The 17,891-nt window shown below is 40.7% G+C and overlaps 1 protein-coding gene across 1 annotated transcript in view; it reads left to right on the forward strand.

Moving 5' to 3' along the window:
* Positions 1–17,891, forward strand: part of XDH (xanthine dehydrogenase) — a 198,541-nt gene that overhangs the window by 51,617 nt on the left and 129,033 nt on the right. Inside the window, exons 10-14 of the mRNA XM_053712630.1 lie at positions 2,004–2,096; positions 3,880–4,031; positions 13,432–13,525; positions 15,059–15,168; positions 15,424–15,608. Of these exons, the coding sequence (XP_053568605.1) occupies positions 2,004–2,096; positions 3,880–4,031; positions 13,432–13,525; positions 15,059–15,168; positions 15,424–15,608 (634 nt within the window). The remainder of the gene's footprint in view (positions 1–2,003; positions 2,097–3,879; positions 4,032–13,431; positions 13,526–15,058; positions 15,169–15,423; positions 15,609–17,891) is intronic.

Genomic DNA, 17,891 nt, shown 5'->3' on the forward strand with positions numbered 1-17,891 from the left:
GTCTAGTTGTGTGTTAGTGTTGTGTCTAAGTGTTCAGTTAGTTCTGTGTCTAACTGTGCGATTAGTGGTGTGTCTAGCTAGTGGTTAGTGGTTTGTCTAGCTGTGCAGTTAGTGGTGTGTCTAGATGTGCAGTTAGTGGTGTGTCCAGCTGAGCAGTTAGTGGTGTATCTAGTTGTGCGGTTTGTGGTGTTTTTAATTGTTCAATCAGTTCTGTCTTTATCTGTGTGGTTAGTGGTGTGTCTAGTTGTGTGTTAGTGGTGTGTCTAAGTGTTCAGTTAGTTCTGTGTCTAACTGTGCGATTAGTGGTGTGTCTAGCTAGTGGTTAGTCTAGCTGTGCAGTTAGTGGTGTGTCCAGCTGAGCAGTTAGTGGTGTGTCTAGTTGTGTGTTAGTGTTGTGTCTAAGTGTTCAGTTAGTTCTGTGTCTAACTGTGCGATTAGTGGTGTGTCTAGCTAGTGGTTAGTGGTTTGTCTAGCTGTGCAGTTAGTGGTGTGTCTAGATGTACAGTTAGTGGTGTGTCCAGCTGAGCAGTTAGTGGTGTATCTAGTTGTGCGGTTTGTGGTGTGTCTAAGTTTTCAGTTAGCTCTGTGTCTAACTGTGCAGTTAGTTGTGTGTCTAGCTGTGTGGTTAGTGGTGTGTCCAGCTGTGTGGTTAGTGGTGTGTCTAGCTGTGCCGTTAGTGGTGTTTTTAATTGTTCAATCAGTTCTGTCTTTATCTGTGTGGTTAGTGGTGTGTCTAGTTGTGTGTTAGTGGTGTGTCTAAGTGTTCAGTTAGTTCTGTGTCTAACTGTGCGGTTAGTGGTGTGTCTAGCTGTGTGGTAAGTGGTGTGTATAGCTATGCGGTTAGTGGCGTGTCTAGCTGTGCAGTTAGCAGTGTGTCTAGCTGTGCAATTAGTGGTGTGTCTAGTTGTACAATTAGTGGTGTGCCTAGCTGTGCGGTTAGTGGTGTGCCTAGCTGTGGGGTTAGTGGTGTGCCTAGCTGTGCGGTTAGTGGTGTGTCTAGCTGTGCGGTTAGTGTTGTGTCTAGCTGTGCGGTTAGTGGTGTGTCTAGGTGTGCAATTAGTGGTGTGTCTAGCTGTGCGGTTAGTGGTGTGTCTAGCTGTTTGTTAGTGGTGTGTCTAGCTGTTTATTAGTAGTGTGCCTAGCTGTGCGGTTAGTAGTGTGTTTAACTGTTTGTTAGTGGTATGTCTAGGTGTGCAATTAGTGGTGTGTCTAGCTGTGCTGTTAGTGATGTGTCTAGCTGTGCTGTTAGTGGTGTGTCTAGGTGTGCAATTAGTGGTGTGTCTAGCTGTGCTGTTAGTGATGTGTCTAGCTGAGCTGTTAGTGATGTGTCTAGCTGTGCTGTTAGTGATGTGTCTAGCTGTGCTGTTAGTGATGTGTCTAGGTGTGCGGTTAGTGGTGTGTCTAGCTGTGCGGTTAGTGGTGTGTCTAGCTGTGTCTACTTGTGCAATTAGTGGTGTGCTGGGGACTTTGCTTGGGAGAAAGGAACCTAAACAGGGAAGGGATCTTTAATAGTGGTGTTGCATCCCTTTAGACCTGCTTGTAATCACATGTCATTTTTTTGCATTAGAATTTCCCTATATCGGGAATTAAGTGCTGAATTCCAAATGTCATACATGCAAAATATATATTTTAAGTATTTATAAATATTACATTATTCTTGTTTTGCAAAAACATCTTTAAAACCCTGGGGAGTATTTTTATCTTCTGTCCCTTAATTGAAGCTGAATAGGACTGGCTGTAAATGTGTTTGTGCACTGCTCTAAGCAATCACATACCTGGTATAGTCAATATGCTGAATTAAAAAAAAAAAGAAATTTGCTTTTTTTAGCCTATCTAGAGAGCATAGGACAAGCACAATTTCCACAGAAAAGCTAAATCTTCGCTTGGCTACTCCCCTTCTTCCACTGACCATCTAGATCTGTTATCTGTATACTAGAACTGTAATGCAAATCTTTTAATGATTGGACGCTTTTTTTAATTTACATTTGTTTTGTCTTGTGCAGGTATTGAAACCAAGTTAAAAAATATGCGATATCCAGTGATAATCGCTCCAGGCTGGATTTCAGAATTAAATGAAATTACTCAAACCAAGGAAGGTAAAAATCTTCTTCATGTTTTTGTTTTTTTACCTCCATAATTTGATAAAATAGTTTTACTGTGCAACCTCAATTTACTTTCACCTAGATTTGCGTTACGGCTTTTAACGCTGAAAAAATGGCAATTTCAGAGTAATGGCAGTAACGCAGCTATTGTGAGTCGTGTCGGTATAGCTATACCACAAGCATTATAGAGCAACGCAACGTCTATTCTGCACTCAAAAAAAATTATGTTTTTGCGTGGAATTTTTATCCCAAAAATGTTTCACAAAACTCATAACTAAAGTTACAAAGTACACTAACACCCATGAACTACCTATTAACCCCTAAACCGCCACCCTCCCGCATCGCAAACACTATGTTAAACCCATTAACCACTAATCTGCCACCCACATTGCGACTATTAAATACATTTATTAACCCCTAATCTGCCGCTACCAACATTGTCGACACTAATAAAAATTATTAACCCCTATTCCGCCACTCACAGACATCACTGCCACTATAATAAAGCTATTAACCCCTATTCTGACGCTCCCTGACACTATAATAAAGTTATTAACCCCTAAACCTCCGGCCTCTCACATCTCTGCAACAAAATAAACCTATTAACCCCTAAACCTCCGGCTTCCCACATCTCCGCCACTAAATAAACCTATTTACCCCTAAACCGCCGGCCCCCCACATCACAAAACCCTAAATTAAATTATTAACCCCTAAACCTTACACCCCCTAACCTTAAATTAAAATTACAATATAACTATATTTAAATAAATAAAGACTTGCCTGGGAAATAAAAATAAACCTAACATTAAACTATAAATTAACCTTACATTACTATTCTAATACAATAAAAAACTTCCAATTAAAAAATCTAAATGACAAATTTAAAAAAACCTAACACTATGAAAAAAAATAAAAAATCTAAAATTACAAAAAAATAAACACTAAATTATGAAAAATAAAAACACTAAGCTTACAAAAAAATAATAAACAAAATGATCAAAAATAAAAAAAATTACACCTAATCTAATAGCCCTATAAAAATAAAAAAGCCCCTCCCCCAAATAAAAATACCCCCTAGCCTACAATAAACTACCAATAGCCCTTAAAAGGGCATTTTTAGGGTATTGCCCTAATCTATGTGATCAGAAACTCATTTTGATTGGTGGAGTTCCCTGTTACAAGTAAGTGATCATATGACATAGAAGTTGTGGGAAGTGACAGTTATATAGAGATACACAATCTTCCTTATCTTTAAGGCTGAACATCCATTGTGTGTCTCCCTTTCCTGCCACTATCCCATCTTGCCTTACCCTACCATGGAAGCCAATGTATCCCCAATACAATCAACTTCACCCATGTAACATCTGTAATCCCTCCTCCATCCTCCGAGATTTTGCCCTTAGGACACACTCCCACCGCAATCAAACTTTTGTTTAGGTAGGTGGCTACCACTTATATGTAACAGCTAAAAAAAACACACACCAAAATTATATTTCAATTATATTTAATTTTTAACCATAATGAATAAGTTATGGATATATTAAGTGAATTTGTCACAAACTACAGGGAAAAAAATATATTTAATCCCCCATTCTTGGGTGATTAGCAAATTAAACAATAACTAATGAATAATGTATAAACCTTCTACAGTGATGGAAAGAATTGCTTATACAATCAGTGAATTTACTTTGCTACATATAACCAAGTTCTGAAACAGGTTGTTATAACCCATACAAAAGAGGTGTAATTAATTTACGTTTATTTGATTTTCACCTAGGTATCTGCTTTGGAGCAGCCTGTAGCTTGGCCTCCCTTGAAGAAGTTTTAAAGAAAGCAGTGGATGAACTTCCAACCTATCAGATGCAGGTGTTCCAGGGAGTGCTGGAGCAGTTGAGATGGTTTGCAGGACAGCAGATTCGGAATGTTGCAGTAAGGACCATATGAAAATTAGCTAATAACTAATTGCTGTAATTAAATAATATGAAAGTTCTCATGTAGGCTGCTTACTGCTGTTTGGAATATTGGATCTGAGAATAACTACTCTAAGAAAATGTATGAAATGTATCACTGTATAACAGTGGTTCCCAAACTAATGGTCGTGACCCTCATTTGGTGTCGCGAGCATCCTCTTGAGGGTCGCGGACAGCTTTAGGAGTATGTGCCCGCACACACTCCAAATGGGTGCCGACCGTGCTTGGATCCGGGAACTGCCGTGGAGGTTCAGAGTTACACTCTTACCTCCTCCACGGCTGCCGTGGAATGCAGGGAGTAAGTGATATATTGTCACTTCTTCCTAGGGTTGCCACCTTTTGCCCAGAAAATTCCTGGACAATTTTTAAATGGGCGTAAAGAGGGTGTATCTCAGAGCGTGGCTTGGGCGTGACTTCTTGCAGCCTCAAATTCATTATGAAATCAATTTATATATACCGGTATATATAATATAATATAATATATATATAACATATAATATACCATACATATTACCAAGTAAAAACAGCAGACACAGCCAAGTATCACTCACAGTTTCTCTGTGGCTGCACTGCATTTGTTAACTCACGTCTGGGGCAAGGGCTCCAGGATTCTTGCCAAAGGCTGCTGCTGCAGAGGACCTACACAGTAGACGGAGGTGCTGGTGACACTAACTACTCCAAGGTAACTGGCCATGTTTCGGCGTGCAGCCCGCGGCCACCACACCAACACCTGACCTCTGCTCTCTCTGCCACTCTCAGCAGGATGTGACGACTCCCCTCCTCGACCCTCTTCCCCCCTCCCACACCATTCATCCTCCATCTCGCTTCCAGACTCCACCTATCCGGTATTTTAGTAATCCCGGGCTAAGAGCTCCAGTATTATTGGGGGGAGGGGGCATTGGTAGAGGGAGTGCTTTGGTACTATGGGGTCCAATGGTACCAGTAATAACAGTGGGGTCCAGTGGTATCTGCAAGGGTCCAGTGATATCAGTAGGGGTCCAAAACTAACATTGGGGGTGCAATGCTATCAGTGGGGGTCCAGTGGTACCAGCGAGGTACAATGTTAACAGTGATAACAGTGGGGGCGGTGGTACCTGGAGTTCCAATGTTACTGGTGATAACAGTGGGGTCCAATGATTTTAATGGACCTCACTGATACCAAATTTGGGAAACACTGCTGTATAACAAAAAGAAAACACTGCTAAGTGCTGAACTTAGGTGATAGATAGTAGTTGAAACTGCAGTTCTCCCAATCAGATGTTTACTCATTTCCACTGTCTCTTTACACATCTCTTTTGGAGGCACAATTGCTTTCTTAAAGGAACAGTAAAGTCAAAATTAAAATTTCTTGATTGAGATAGAGCATGCAATGTTAACCCTTTCCCGCTCTGAGGACATTCCAAGCTGTCCTAACTGCGCTGGCCTTTAGCGTCGTTAGGACGGCATGGAGCATCCTAGCCGTTTAGCTGTCATGAAGTTATAGCCGCTTCGTAAATGGGATCGTGGGCTGTAGGGAATTCCTAGCATCATAGATACTCCCCCCTGACCTGATCCCATCATTGAAATCATGCGATCGCATGAACAATTGCGTAATTTAAATTTGTACTTATTTGTTTACAGTTCCGATGTAGACAAGTCCTGGCGGGAAAGGGTTAATGAACTTTCCAATTTACTTCTTTAATTAAATTTGTTTTTGTTCTCTTGGAATAACCAAAATGCCCTTTTCCTTATCAGGGCAATCACATTGCAAATGATAACACAATTTCCTTATTGGAATAAGTTGACAGTGGTGACAGCCCCTTTTTGATGAATCTGACCAAATTAAAAAAAGATACTGAACTTGTTATCATCATCAAAGACATAAAATGTAAACACACGAATGAAACATATCTACAAGATATTGAAGGTTGCAAAATTGATACAGATAACAACAGGACTGGAATGGGATGAAAAATAGGTCCGGTCATTTAAAGGCAGAGCAGCATCAGTGCTGAGCCTACCTAGGTATGCTTTAAACAAAGGATACCAAGAGAACAAAGCAAATTAGATAATGGAAGTCGATTGGAAAGTTGTTTAAAATTGAATGCTCTATCTGAATGACGAAAGAAAAAAAGTTGGGTTTTATGCCCCTTTAACCACATTAATGCACTATAAAAATAATCACTCACTGATAGCTACTTCGGAGGAGTGGAGAATACACAGAGAGAGAGAGATTTGTTGTATTTTTCTGTGTATTGATTCTGGGGTAGTTGAACGACAGCCATCAATTTGTTTCCCTGAATATTCGTTGGCTGCAGTATTTGGTATTAGTTTTGTTTTAAAACAAAATGAATACTGAATATTTGTTAAACATTTACACTCGCTTTTGTTAAAACAAATGCAAATGTTCAAAGCTACAAGTGAAAAGTTCACCTGTAGCAGTTTTTACTTACCTTTTGCGCGATGGAGAGCGTGCTAACCTGATGCTCTTCTTGCCAGAATCCCGGCCACTCTAACTGCAGGCATAACGTGATCAACTTTAGTGCAGGTCCTGGGCGCTAAGTCTCCTGTAAGCTGTCATGCTCATGGGGTTTGGAGCTCATGGGAGGTGGTGTCAGATTTAAGGCCGTCGGCGTCTTGTGCTCTAAAAGGGGCCAGAGGAATAGACTTCTTAGCTGAACTACCCCTTATAGACATAATTGAATAAACAGGTAGACAAAGCAAGTTTTATTGTACAGGAACTGGAGACTCGGGTATTGCAATAACATCCACATGGAAACTGGAATCAGGAGAATTAACCCCTCTAGGACCAGAAACAGAAGTGCTCACTTTATGGAGCTGAAGACTGGAGTACCCACTTGGACCAAATACAGGAGTGCCCAATCTAAGACTGAGACAGGAGTGCCCTCTCTAAGGCTGAGACTGGAGTGCCTACTTGAGGCCGAGACTGGAGTGCCCACTTGAGGCCGAGACTGGAGTGCCCACTTGAGGCCAAGACAGGAGTGCCCACTTGAGGCCAAGACAGGGGTGCCCACTTGAGGCAGAGACAGGAGCAGGATATAGTGGCAGGGCAGACACCCCCTGCAGAGCTTGGGTAAAGTAGCTGGATACTGGTACTTGACAGATACCCTCTGCAGAGCTTGGGTATAATAGCTGGATACGGTACTTGTAGGCAACCTCGTAGGACTTCTGAAACAGGATACCAGTGCTTGGCAGGTGCCCTCTGCAGAACTTGGGCACAGGAGCAGGATACCATAGCTACAGGATGGTGACCCAGGATAACAGCTGAGAAAGGCAGGCAACAAGAGAGTAGTCAGAAGTCTAGCCAAGTTACCAGAAAGTAGTCCGATCAGTCATTAAACAGTGTCGTACCCAGGAAGGGTAGTCAGAAATCAAGCCAAGTTCAGAGTACCAGATAACTAATCCAATCCTTCGTAGTACACTTTGGAGATCCAAAAGAAAGGTCAGGAGTCAAGCCTGATTCAGGAAACAGGAGAACTGCCGAACAACAGAAATTTAGGTTCAGGGCAGAGGCATAAACAAAGCTGGCAAACCCCAATCACATGGTCTGTGAGGCTGCCTTAAATAGCAGTGCTGATTGGGAAGCTATTTGCAGCTGGCAAGCAGGTGGAGCCAGAGGCCTCTAGTTATCAACGTGTCTACTTACTTGCCTTCGACGGCCCCAATACGCTCGCCTAAGCTCACCTCACATCGCCGCCGCGGACCTGAATACATTCGCCAAAGTAATAAAAAAAGCTGTCAAAAAGCCGCGCACCAAGTACGGGGCGATGAGCAGCGGACTGTGATAGTTATCACTCATCCGATCTTGCTGCTCTTCGGCTTTTTCCCAGCTTTATTGATAAGCTGTCACTAAGCACCCACACTAAACTACACTGTTCTACCCCCTATACTGGCGCCCCCGGAGCCCCCCGCAATCAGCCAATCAGATTGAGCTCGCATTCTATTGGCTGTTCCGATCAGCCAATAGAATGCGAGCTCAATCTGATTGGCTGATTGCATCAGCCAATCAGATTTTTCCTACCTTAATTCCGATTGGCTGATAGAATCCTATCAGCCAATCGGAATTCGAGGGACGCCATCTTGGATGACGTCACTTAAAGGAATATCCATTCGTCGGTAGGTGTCGTTGGAAGAGGATGGCTCCACGTTGGCTTGTTTGAAGAAGGCTCCACTCCGCTCCGGATGGATGAAGATTGAAGACGCCGCATGGATGAAGACTTCTATCGGATTGAAGACCTCTTCAGCGCCCCTTGGATGATGACTTCGGCCGCTGCGGATGTCCTCTTCTGTTCCATCGGTGGTCGGCTGGCTGAAGACGACTCAAGGTAGGGAGATCTTCAGGGGGTTAGTGTTAGGTTTTTTTAAGGGGGGTTTGGGTGGGTTAGAGTAGGGGTATGTTGGTGGTGGGTTTTAATGTTGGGGGGGTTGCATTTTTTTTTACATGCAAAAGAGCTGATTACTTTGGGGCATGCCCCGCAAAAGGCCCTTTTAAGGGCTGGTAAGGTAATAGAGCTGTTAACTTTTGTAATTTAGAATAGGGTAGGGCATTTTTTTATTTTGGGGGGCTTTGTTATTTTATTAGGGGACTTAGATTAGGTGTAATTTTTTTTTATTTTTTGTACTTTAGTTAGTTTAATTGTATTTAATTGTAGGTATTTGTAGTTAATTAATTTAATTTATTTAATGATAGTGTAGTGTTAGGTTTAATTGTAGCTTAGGTTAGGATTTATTTTACAGATAAATTTGTATTTCTTTTTAGCTAGGTAGTTATTAAATAGTTAATAACTATTTAATAACTATTCTACCTAGTTAAAATAAATACAAAGTTACCTGGAAAATAAATATAGACAAATGGAATCCACAGCACCAATTAGGTAAAAGAAAATACCTTTATTTTCACATTACATGCGACGTTTCGGCCTTCGCAGCCTTAATCATGCATCATTGATGCATGATTAAGGCTGTGAAGGCCGAAACGTTGCATGTAATGTGAAAATAAAGGTATTTTCTTTTACCTAATTGGTGCTGTGGATTCCATTTGTCTATGTTGCTGTAAGGGTGGCAGTAACCCTTTCTCCACGGGCATCATACAGAACTAAAACCTGCTTTAAGGAACCAACAGGTGCTATACTCATTTACTACTTTTGTAAAATAAATATAAATATAAATCCTAAAATAGCTACAATGTAATTATTAATTACATTGTAGCTATCTTAGGGTTTATTTTACAGGTAAGTATTTATTTTTAAATATGAATAATTTATTTAATGATAGTGTAGTGTTAGGTGTAATTGTAACTTAGGTTAGTTTTTATTTTACAGGTAAATTTGACTTTATTTTATCTAGGTAGCTATTAAATAGTTAATAACTATTTAATAGCTTCTGTACCTAGTTAAAATAAATTGAAATTTGCCTGTAAAATAAAAATAAATCCTAAAATAGCTACAATATAATTATTAGTTAGATTGTAGCTATATTAGGGTTTATTTTAAAGGTATTTAGTTTTAAATAGGATTAATTTAGTTAATAAGAATAATATTTATTTAGATGTATTTAATTAATATTTAAGTTAGGGGGGGGGGGTGTTAGGGTTAGGGTTAGACTTAGGTTTAGGGGTTAATAATTTTATTATAGTGGCGGCGGTGTAGGGGGGCAGGATAGGGGTTAATAAATTTATTATAGGTGGCGGCGGTGTAGGAGGGGCAGGATAGAGGTTAATAGGTATTATGTAGGTGGGGTCCTGGAGCGGCGGTTTAGGGGTTAACATATTTATTATAGTTGCGGCGGGGTCCTGGAGCGGCAGTTTAGGGGTTAACATATTTATTATAGTTGCGGCGGGGTCCGGGAGCGGCGGTTTAGGGGTTAACATATTTATTATAGTTGTGGCGGGATCCGGGAGCGGCGGTTTAGGGGTTAATAAGTTTATTAGAGTGGCGGTGGGCTCCGGGAGCGGCGGTTTAGGGGGTAATAATTTTTTTTAGTTGCGGCGGTGTAGGGGGGGGGGCAGATTAGGGGTGTTTAGACTCGGGGTACATGTTAGGGTGTTAGGTGTAGACAGCTCCCATAGGAATCAATGGGATGTCGGGCAGCAGCGAACATGAGCTTTCGCTATGGTCAGACTCCCATTAATTCCTATGGGATCCGCCACCTCCAGGGCGGCGGATTGAAAACCAGGTACGCTGGCCCGGAATAGTGGCGAGCGTACCTGCTAGTTTTTTGATAACTCCCAAAAGTAGTCAGATTGTGCCGAACTTGCGTTTGGAACATCTGGAGTGACATAAGAATCGATCTGTGTCGGACTGAGTCCGGCGGATTGAAGCTTATGTCACTATATTCTACTTTTGCCGGGCTGTAGTGCTTGATAACTACAGCGAATCAGCCTCGCCACAAATACGCTGCGGAATTCCAGCGTATTTGAGGTTGACGGCTTGATAACTAGAGGCCAGAGAGTTAGACAGTGCAAGCAGCGGCACAAAGAAACTCTCAGCCTGAGCCAGAGTCCTCCAGTGGCATAGAGACAGAACATAAGGATGAGAGATAATCAGCAGCAGAGCTCTCAGATTTGTTCCCAGGCACTGCTGTGACAGTAAGCCCCAAAGACGCTCTATGGGCGGTCTATGCCTTTCCACAAACCTGCATATCTTGTTTCTTAAGCTAGTCTGTGAAAAAAGAAAATATACTTTTCCCAAACCAGGTGGAAGAAGCACATCATTTATATTAAAGGGACACTAAATGCAATTTTTTTCTTTCATGATTCAGATAGAGCATGCAATTTTAAGCAACTTTCTAATTTACTCCTATTATCAATTTTTCTTCATTCAGTCTGCCATGTTCATAGGATCAGCTCAGGGGTTTGGAGCTCATATTAGGTGGTGTCATATTTAAGGTCTTCTTGTGCTCTAAAAGGGACAAGAGGAATAGACTTCTTAATGGAACTACCACTTTAAACATGATTGAATAAACAGTAGACAAAGCAAGTTTTATTGTACAGGAACTTTAGACTCGGGTATTAGTTACATCCACACAGGAACTGGAAGCAGGAGAAGTACCCCCTCTATGACCAGAAACAGGAGTTCTTGAGGAACTTGAGTGTTCACTTTAGGGAGCCGAAGACTGGAGTGCCCACTTGGACTAAAGACAGGAGTGCCCATTCTAATGCCGAGACTGGTGTGCGCACTCTAAGACCTAGACTTGAGTGCCCACTCTAAGGATGAGTCTGAAGTAGCCACTCTAAGGATGAGACTGGAGTACCCACTCTAAGGCCAATATGGGAGTGCTCACTCTGAGGCTGAGACTGGAGTGCCCACATGAGGCCGAAACTGGAGTGCCCACTTGAGGCTGAGACCCTCTGCAGAGTTTGGGAATAGTAGCTGGATACTGGTACTTGCAGGCACCCTTGGCAGGACTTAGCGCTGAAACTGGATACCAGTGCTTGGTAGGTGCCCTCTGCAGGACTTGGTCCTGAAGCAGGACACCAGTGCTTGGCAAGTGCCCTCTGCAGGACTTGGGTACATGAGCAAGATACCAGCGCTACAGGATGGTGACACAGGATAACAGGTAGCTGAGAAAGGCAGGTAACAAGAGAGTAGTCCGAGGTCTTGCTGAGGTCAGTTAACAGAAAACAGTTCAATCACTGGAGTATCCAGAAAAGTAGTCCAAAATCAAGCCAAGTTCAGAGTACCAGATAAGCAATCCAATCCTTATTAGTACAGGACAAAGGCACAAACAAAGCTGGTAAACCATGATGTCAGGAAAGGGAGTGGTCTGTGAGGCTACCTTATACAGCAGTGCTGATTGGGAAACGACTTGCAGCTGGCACATATAGAACAGTCCCTTCAGAATATAAAGCAGTCCCTTCAAAATATAAAACAGTTCCTGAAGCATATAAAACATTCCTTTAGCATAAAAAACTGTTCCTTTCAGCATATGAAACAGTCCCTTCAGAAAATAACCCTAGCTAACCACTGTCCTTAAGCTCAACGGTTCCTAGGGGGTGCCTAACTAAGACCACAGTCTCCCAAAGAGTGGGGACAATAGTGTACTAGATGTGTGTGTATATATATATAAATGTGTTTGCGAACAACCATATATAGCACAAATGACTATAAATTACCACAAATTTTCACTAGTACATAATCAGTGTAAACTTATAAAAATAAAGTCTGACTCTAAATTATTGTAGACAATAACACCAATACAGATAAAAAGTCATGGAGTCAAATAAGGACCATAAAAGGACGTAATGGTGGATCTTCTTATGTGGATAAGGGTATATAGTGATTCCTCTGGGCTGCTCCTCTCCTGGATATTCAGTATGAAAAGCAAGTTATCTGTATAGAAAAACAGAAACAAACAGAGGGCGCCTTATAGTGTGACTCTGTGTTGTACCAAGTCGATAATAAGAAAGATATCACTCACCAATGTGCTGAATGACACAGACTGGGATCTTACAGTGTCCCAGCTCACTGATCCAGTGATAGTCTCACGGACTCTCTCCTCCAAATCAGACTTGTTCTTGTAGTGGATAAAGTTGGTTTATTTAAAACAAGTTAAAAACAGTTTGTTTAAAAATATGGGTTTTACAGTCCCCTCAGACAACTGTAACACGTTTCTCAGCGACAACACGCTGTTTCCTCAGGCATATGTCTAACACTAACAAGCACTGTCTTTAAAAAGATCTCTCAACCTATCAAAGTGAGCCTTCAGCTCATACCCACTTTGCAACATTCGTTTCTAATCAGTACATCACAATTGCTGCAGAGTGTGACTTATGGCTATTTCATATTCACAAACCATTAGAATACAATAACATACATTTCTTGACCCGTCTTATTTGAAGGAAATCTATTATCTCAAGTGTGTGTATAGCGAGCTAAATCGCTCATCATAAATATACTTGTTTTGCTTTATTGTATATATTAGTGAGGGATAAAGTCTACCTAGTGGATGATCGACTCTCTTAGGGAGAGTATTGCGATTATATTTACTGTGTGTCTATTCCTGATAGAGGCCGTCTCATGACTCGTATAATCTATAATATTTTGCCTATATATCGGGCATAGGCTAGATCGCGTCACCGGTGACATGTAAGTGAGGCGTGGATTATATTGCATGATTAGCGACGTGTGTAATCTAATATCATATATACAGCGTATGCATGTAGCAAATCATGTCCGCTCGACATTTAATAAATTGACCCCATAACCTTTTAATTGTTTAGATCAGCCACTATTCCACCATGCACTTCTCTCAGAATTTCTTTAGAAACGCTTGACAGATCCACACCATTGTCAGTTATGCACTCAGTCATGATACTGTACAAACTGTATAATGATCCTAGTTGTGCTCTTTTCTTACAGGCTATCGGAGGCAACATAATGACAGCGAGTCCAATATCTGATCTCAACCCCGTCTTCATGGCAAGTGGGAGCAAACTGCATGTGGCATCTAAAGGTAATCATTCTTAAAGAGCTAATCTCCCCTTTACCACAGTTTCCTGAATATTTTTGAGATTTGTTCATAAAACGTTTGGCCTGAGCATTTTTTGCCTAAGTGACTAAAATATGTGCACACTTTAAAGGGACGTTAAACACTAAATACATTTTATAAGCTTAGTATTGAGGTTTTTCCCTCCCTCCCTCCCTCTTGTAATGGCTGCTACCATGTTGTAATCTAGCTCTTGCGGCATTCCAGTGCTAATAGGTTTGCATAGGTACAGTAACTCTCCTCAGATACCTGCAGTCTAACCTAGGTCCCAAAGTGGTGGCATCCATAATTAGAGGGAGGTGCGTGCATGAAATATATTTAGGGACAAATTGCAAGGAGCATTTAAGGAGCGTTTGAAACTTTTAAAGATAGGGGAGAGTCTTGTGGAGGGAGGCAGACAGACTGCAGGAGAACCATGATAGGGCGTGTCACAAATGCCAAAGGGTTTGGAGGGTTTGGAGCAAAAGAGGGTGGTCAACAGTATCAAAGGCTGCAGACAGATCGAGAAAGATTAATAGAGACAAATGGACTTCAGATTTTTGCTGTAAGCAGGACATTAGTAACCTTAATGGTTACAGTCTCTGTGGAGTGTTGGGGGAGAAATCCAGATAGCAGTGGATTAAGAAGAGAGTTTGTTGTGAGGAATTGATATAGATGTGTTTATACAAGCCTTTCTATCAATGCTGTGCTTTCATATGGGAGGAGATCAAGTACAAACAAGCATAATTCTTTCCTGTGTTTTACAAAGCAACAACATTAAAGGGACAGTATACACCAATTTTCATATAACTGCATGTAATAGACACTACTATAAAGAATAAGATGCATAGATACTGATATAAAAATCCAGTATAAAACTGTTTAAAAACTTACTTAAAAGATCTCAGTTTAGCTCTGTTAAAAAGGTAGCTGGAACACCCACTGTAAGTGGGAAATAAGACACCCCTCCCCCTTATTTTGCATATGAAAAGACCCTTTACACAAACAGAAGCAGGCTTGAGTAGGTATACATCAGTATTCTCCTAAAACTTTTGGGCTTGGTTAGGAATCTGAAAACCTGAGCAATGTTATTTAAAAATAATCAAAACTATACATTTTTTTAAAAAACAAATACTTTATGGGCTATATAAATAGATCATCTACAAAACATTTATGCAAAGAAAAAATGAGTGTATAATGTCCCTTTAAGTTATGTGTGCAGCTTGCACAGTAATCTGTTGGCTACAGCACACAGTAAAGATAGGGTCTGTGTGTTACCTGAAGATATTGTTTCTGGCATAGTTGACACTGTATCATATACCCCTATTAGACAACCACTGATCAAAACAGAGCATAGAAGTGGGAAGATAATACAATAGAACTACCCTTCAAAATTCACTTCCCCAACAGTAGCGTTACCTATACTATATATAGCCAGGTGTAACACCTCACTAAACTACCTATTTATACCGCCAATGCTACAACCTCTCCTTAATTACTAAATATTCTGTGAATTTACAGAATGCAAAAGAACAATACAGATGGATGGATCATTCTTTACTGGCTATAGAAAAACTGTGTTACAGCCAGAGGAAATACTGCTGTCTATTGAGATCCCTTATACCAAGAAGGTTAGCTTATGCAAAAAAGAAATCTAATTATTTATATTTCAATTTTTATTACTATAATTTATTTGCAAAGCACAGTCACATTCCATATTGACCTATCTATTTGCATATTCATATCTATCCTATCTGTCTCTGTCTGTCTGTCAATCTCTCTGTCTTTCTTTTCTTTGCACAAACACATGCAACACTCATGGAAACTGTTTTAAATGTGTTCATGGTACATAGTGAACTGATAAAGGATATTTGATCTTTTGCTAGTGGGAATACCTCTCTGCTTTTAAACAAGCATCAAGGCGAGAGGATGATATTGCCATAGTCACCAGTGCAATGATGGTTTGGTTCAAGCCAAACAGCAGTCAAGTTGAAAACATTCAGATAAGTTACGGAGGGATGGCTCCGGTTACCGTTCTAGCAACCAACACTTGCAAGAAACTGATTGGGAGGTAAGGAAAACCTGGTAACTTGCTAATTTCAGTTTGCAGTATAATGGCTTATAAAATGTTATATTAGTTTTAAACAAGTTCACATTTACTATGTTTAATCACTTTAACATACAGCCAAAGACCTAGATTCAATAAAGCCTGTTACTGATACAAATATCTTGCAAAATAAAATTGCCACAATATTGCAATTTGTAAATTTCTGAATTTATAAATCTTTATACTTGCCCCCTCATCACAGCCTTGTAATTAAAGCGATTGTAAAGTTTAATGAATAAGTGGCGGTATCTAAAAATACAACAACAGGGGTACTTTCATTCATTAAACGTTACAAAGACCCTTATTTTTTAAAATACCTTTGCGTTATGGTAAACATATGCAGATCCTATGCCCGCAGCTCCCGCTTTCTTTAGTAGATCGATGACGCATCCGGCTTCCTTCAATCGTTGTTTGCCCCCTTTGGCGTTCAGCTCAAACCACAACAGATATGTGGTCAGTGTAATCCTTTCTTGGGGAATTTCTAGCTTTATAAGATACTCATGAGGAAGTCATAAATTAAGATAAGAAACATTGTAAGGCATAGAGTTAAAATGTACGGAATCTATCGCCTTCTGTTAGTCCTTAAGTCTCAGAGGGCAAATTAGTAGTCATGAACCCCTTGTCCCAACCGCAGACATCAGGGCTAGTTGTTAATCCTATAGGTTGCACAATTCAGAAAACATAACTAAATTGGTTATAGTCAAAGCTCGCTCTACTCCATCTTCATCAGATTCCCTACATGTCTCCAGGTCATGTCCGACCAGCAACTTGCATCTGTTTAGATGGAGGGAATAAGTAAGTTTTCAAGTGCAAATAACATGTGTGCAACACCATAGCCCCACTAATCAGATTAGGTCTTAATCCCTATGATATGCTCTTAGCCACAATAGTATACTCTTCACTGTAACATGATGTGTTGTAATTACTCAGTGTAACTTATAACATCCAAGTGAAATATATAACACCAACATGTCAGACAAGAATAAAGACAATTCAAAATCAAAATCACTGACTTGGAAAAAGGCTACTAAAATTACTTGTAAACTCAATCAGGTGTAGCTAATCACCTTCTCAACGGCACACACAAAACTTTTGACCTTCAACTGTGATCAGCTGTGGGCATATTGATTAGCTCAGCATTAAAATAGCTTTCCTGGAGCATCACAGTCCCTGGTAGTGCAACTGAAGCAAACAATTAACTATGGGTGGCAAGGTACTGTCAAAAGATCTCCGGGATAAAGTTGTGGACAGGCACAAGTAAGGAGATGGGTACAAGAAAATATCAAAGGCTTTATAATTGCTTAGAAGCACAGTCAAGTCTATTATTAAGAAGTGGAAGGTATTTGGTACAACACAGACCCTCTCTGGATCAGAACGATGCTCCAAACTGGATAAGAGAGCCAGGAGGAAACTGGTCAGAGAGGCTACCAAGAGGCCCACAGCAACTCTGAAGCAGTTGCAGGAATTTATGACAAAGAGTGGTCATTGTGTGCATGTGACAACAATATCACAAATTCTCCACAAATCTGGCTTGGTTTACAAGAAAAAAGCCACTCCTCAAGACAGGCCACATGCAGTCACAACTGAGCTTTGCCATAACCCACCTAGGAGATTGGGGGTGTTTCTCTGCAGCAGGCACTGGAGCATTTATCAGGATAGAAGGAATAATGGATGGGGCAAAATATCATCAAATTCTTGAGGAAAATCTGCTGCCCTCTGCCAGGAAGTTGTCAATGGGAAGAAGGTTTACCTTCCAAGATGACAATGACCCAAAGCACATAGCAAAAATTACCACACAGTGGTTGAAGGAGAAATAAGTGAATGTCCTTGCATGGCCTAGTCAGAGCCCAGACTTAAACCTCATTAAATATCTGTGGCATGACTTGAAGACTGCAGTCCACAAATGGTCACCATCAAATGTAACGGAACTGGAGCAGTGCTGTAAAGAAGAGTGGGAAAATATTGCACAGTCTAGATGTGCAGAGTTATTAGAGACAAATCCCAACAGACTAAAGGCTGTAATTAAAGCAAAATGTGGTTCAACAAAATACTGACACAAGGGGGTGATCCTTTTTCCAACTCAGTGATTCTGTTTTTGAATTCTCTTTACTTCTGTCTGACATGTTGGTGTTATATCTTTCACTTGGATGTAATAAGTTGCACTGAGTAATTACAACTGGATAAACAAAAATTGTGTCTGTCTTTATTTCAGGCTGCAAATCAGCAAAATGTGATTATTTTCAAGGG

The sequence above is a fragment of the Bombina bombina genome, chromosome 4 (assembly GCF_027579735.1).
Source record: "Bombina bombina isolate aBomBom1 chromosome 4, aBomBom1.pri, whole genome shotgun sequence".
Classification (NCBI taxonomy): Eukaryota; Metazoa; Chordata; class Amphibia; order Anura; family Bombinatoridae; genus Bombina; species Bombina bombina.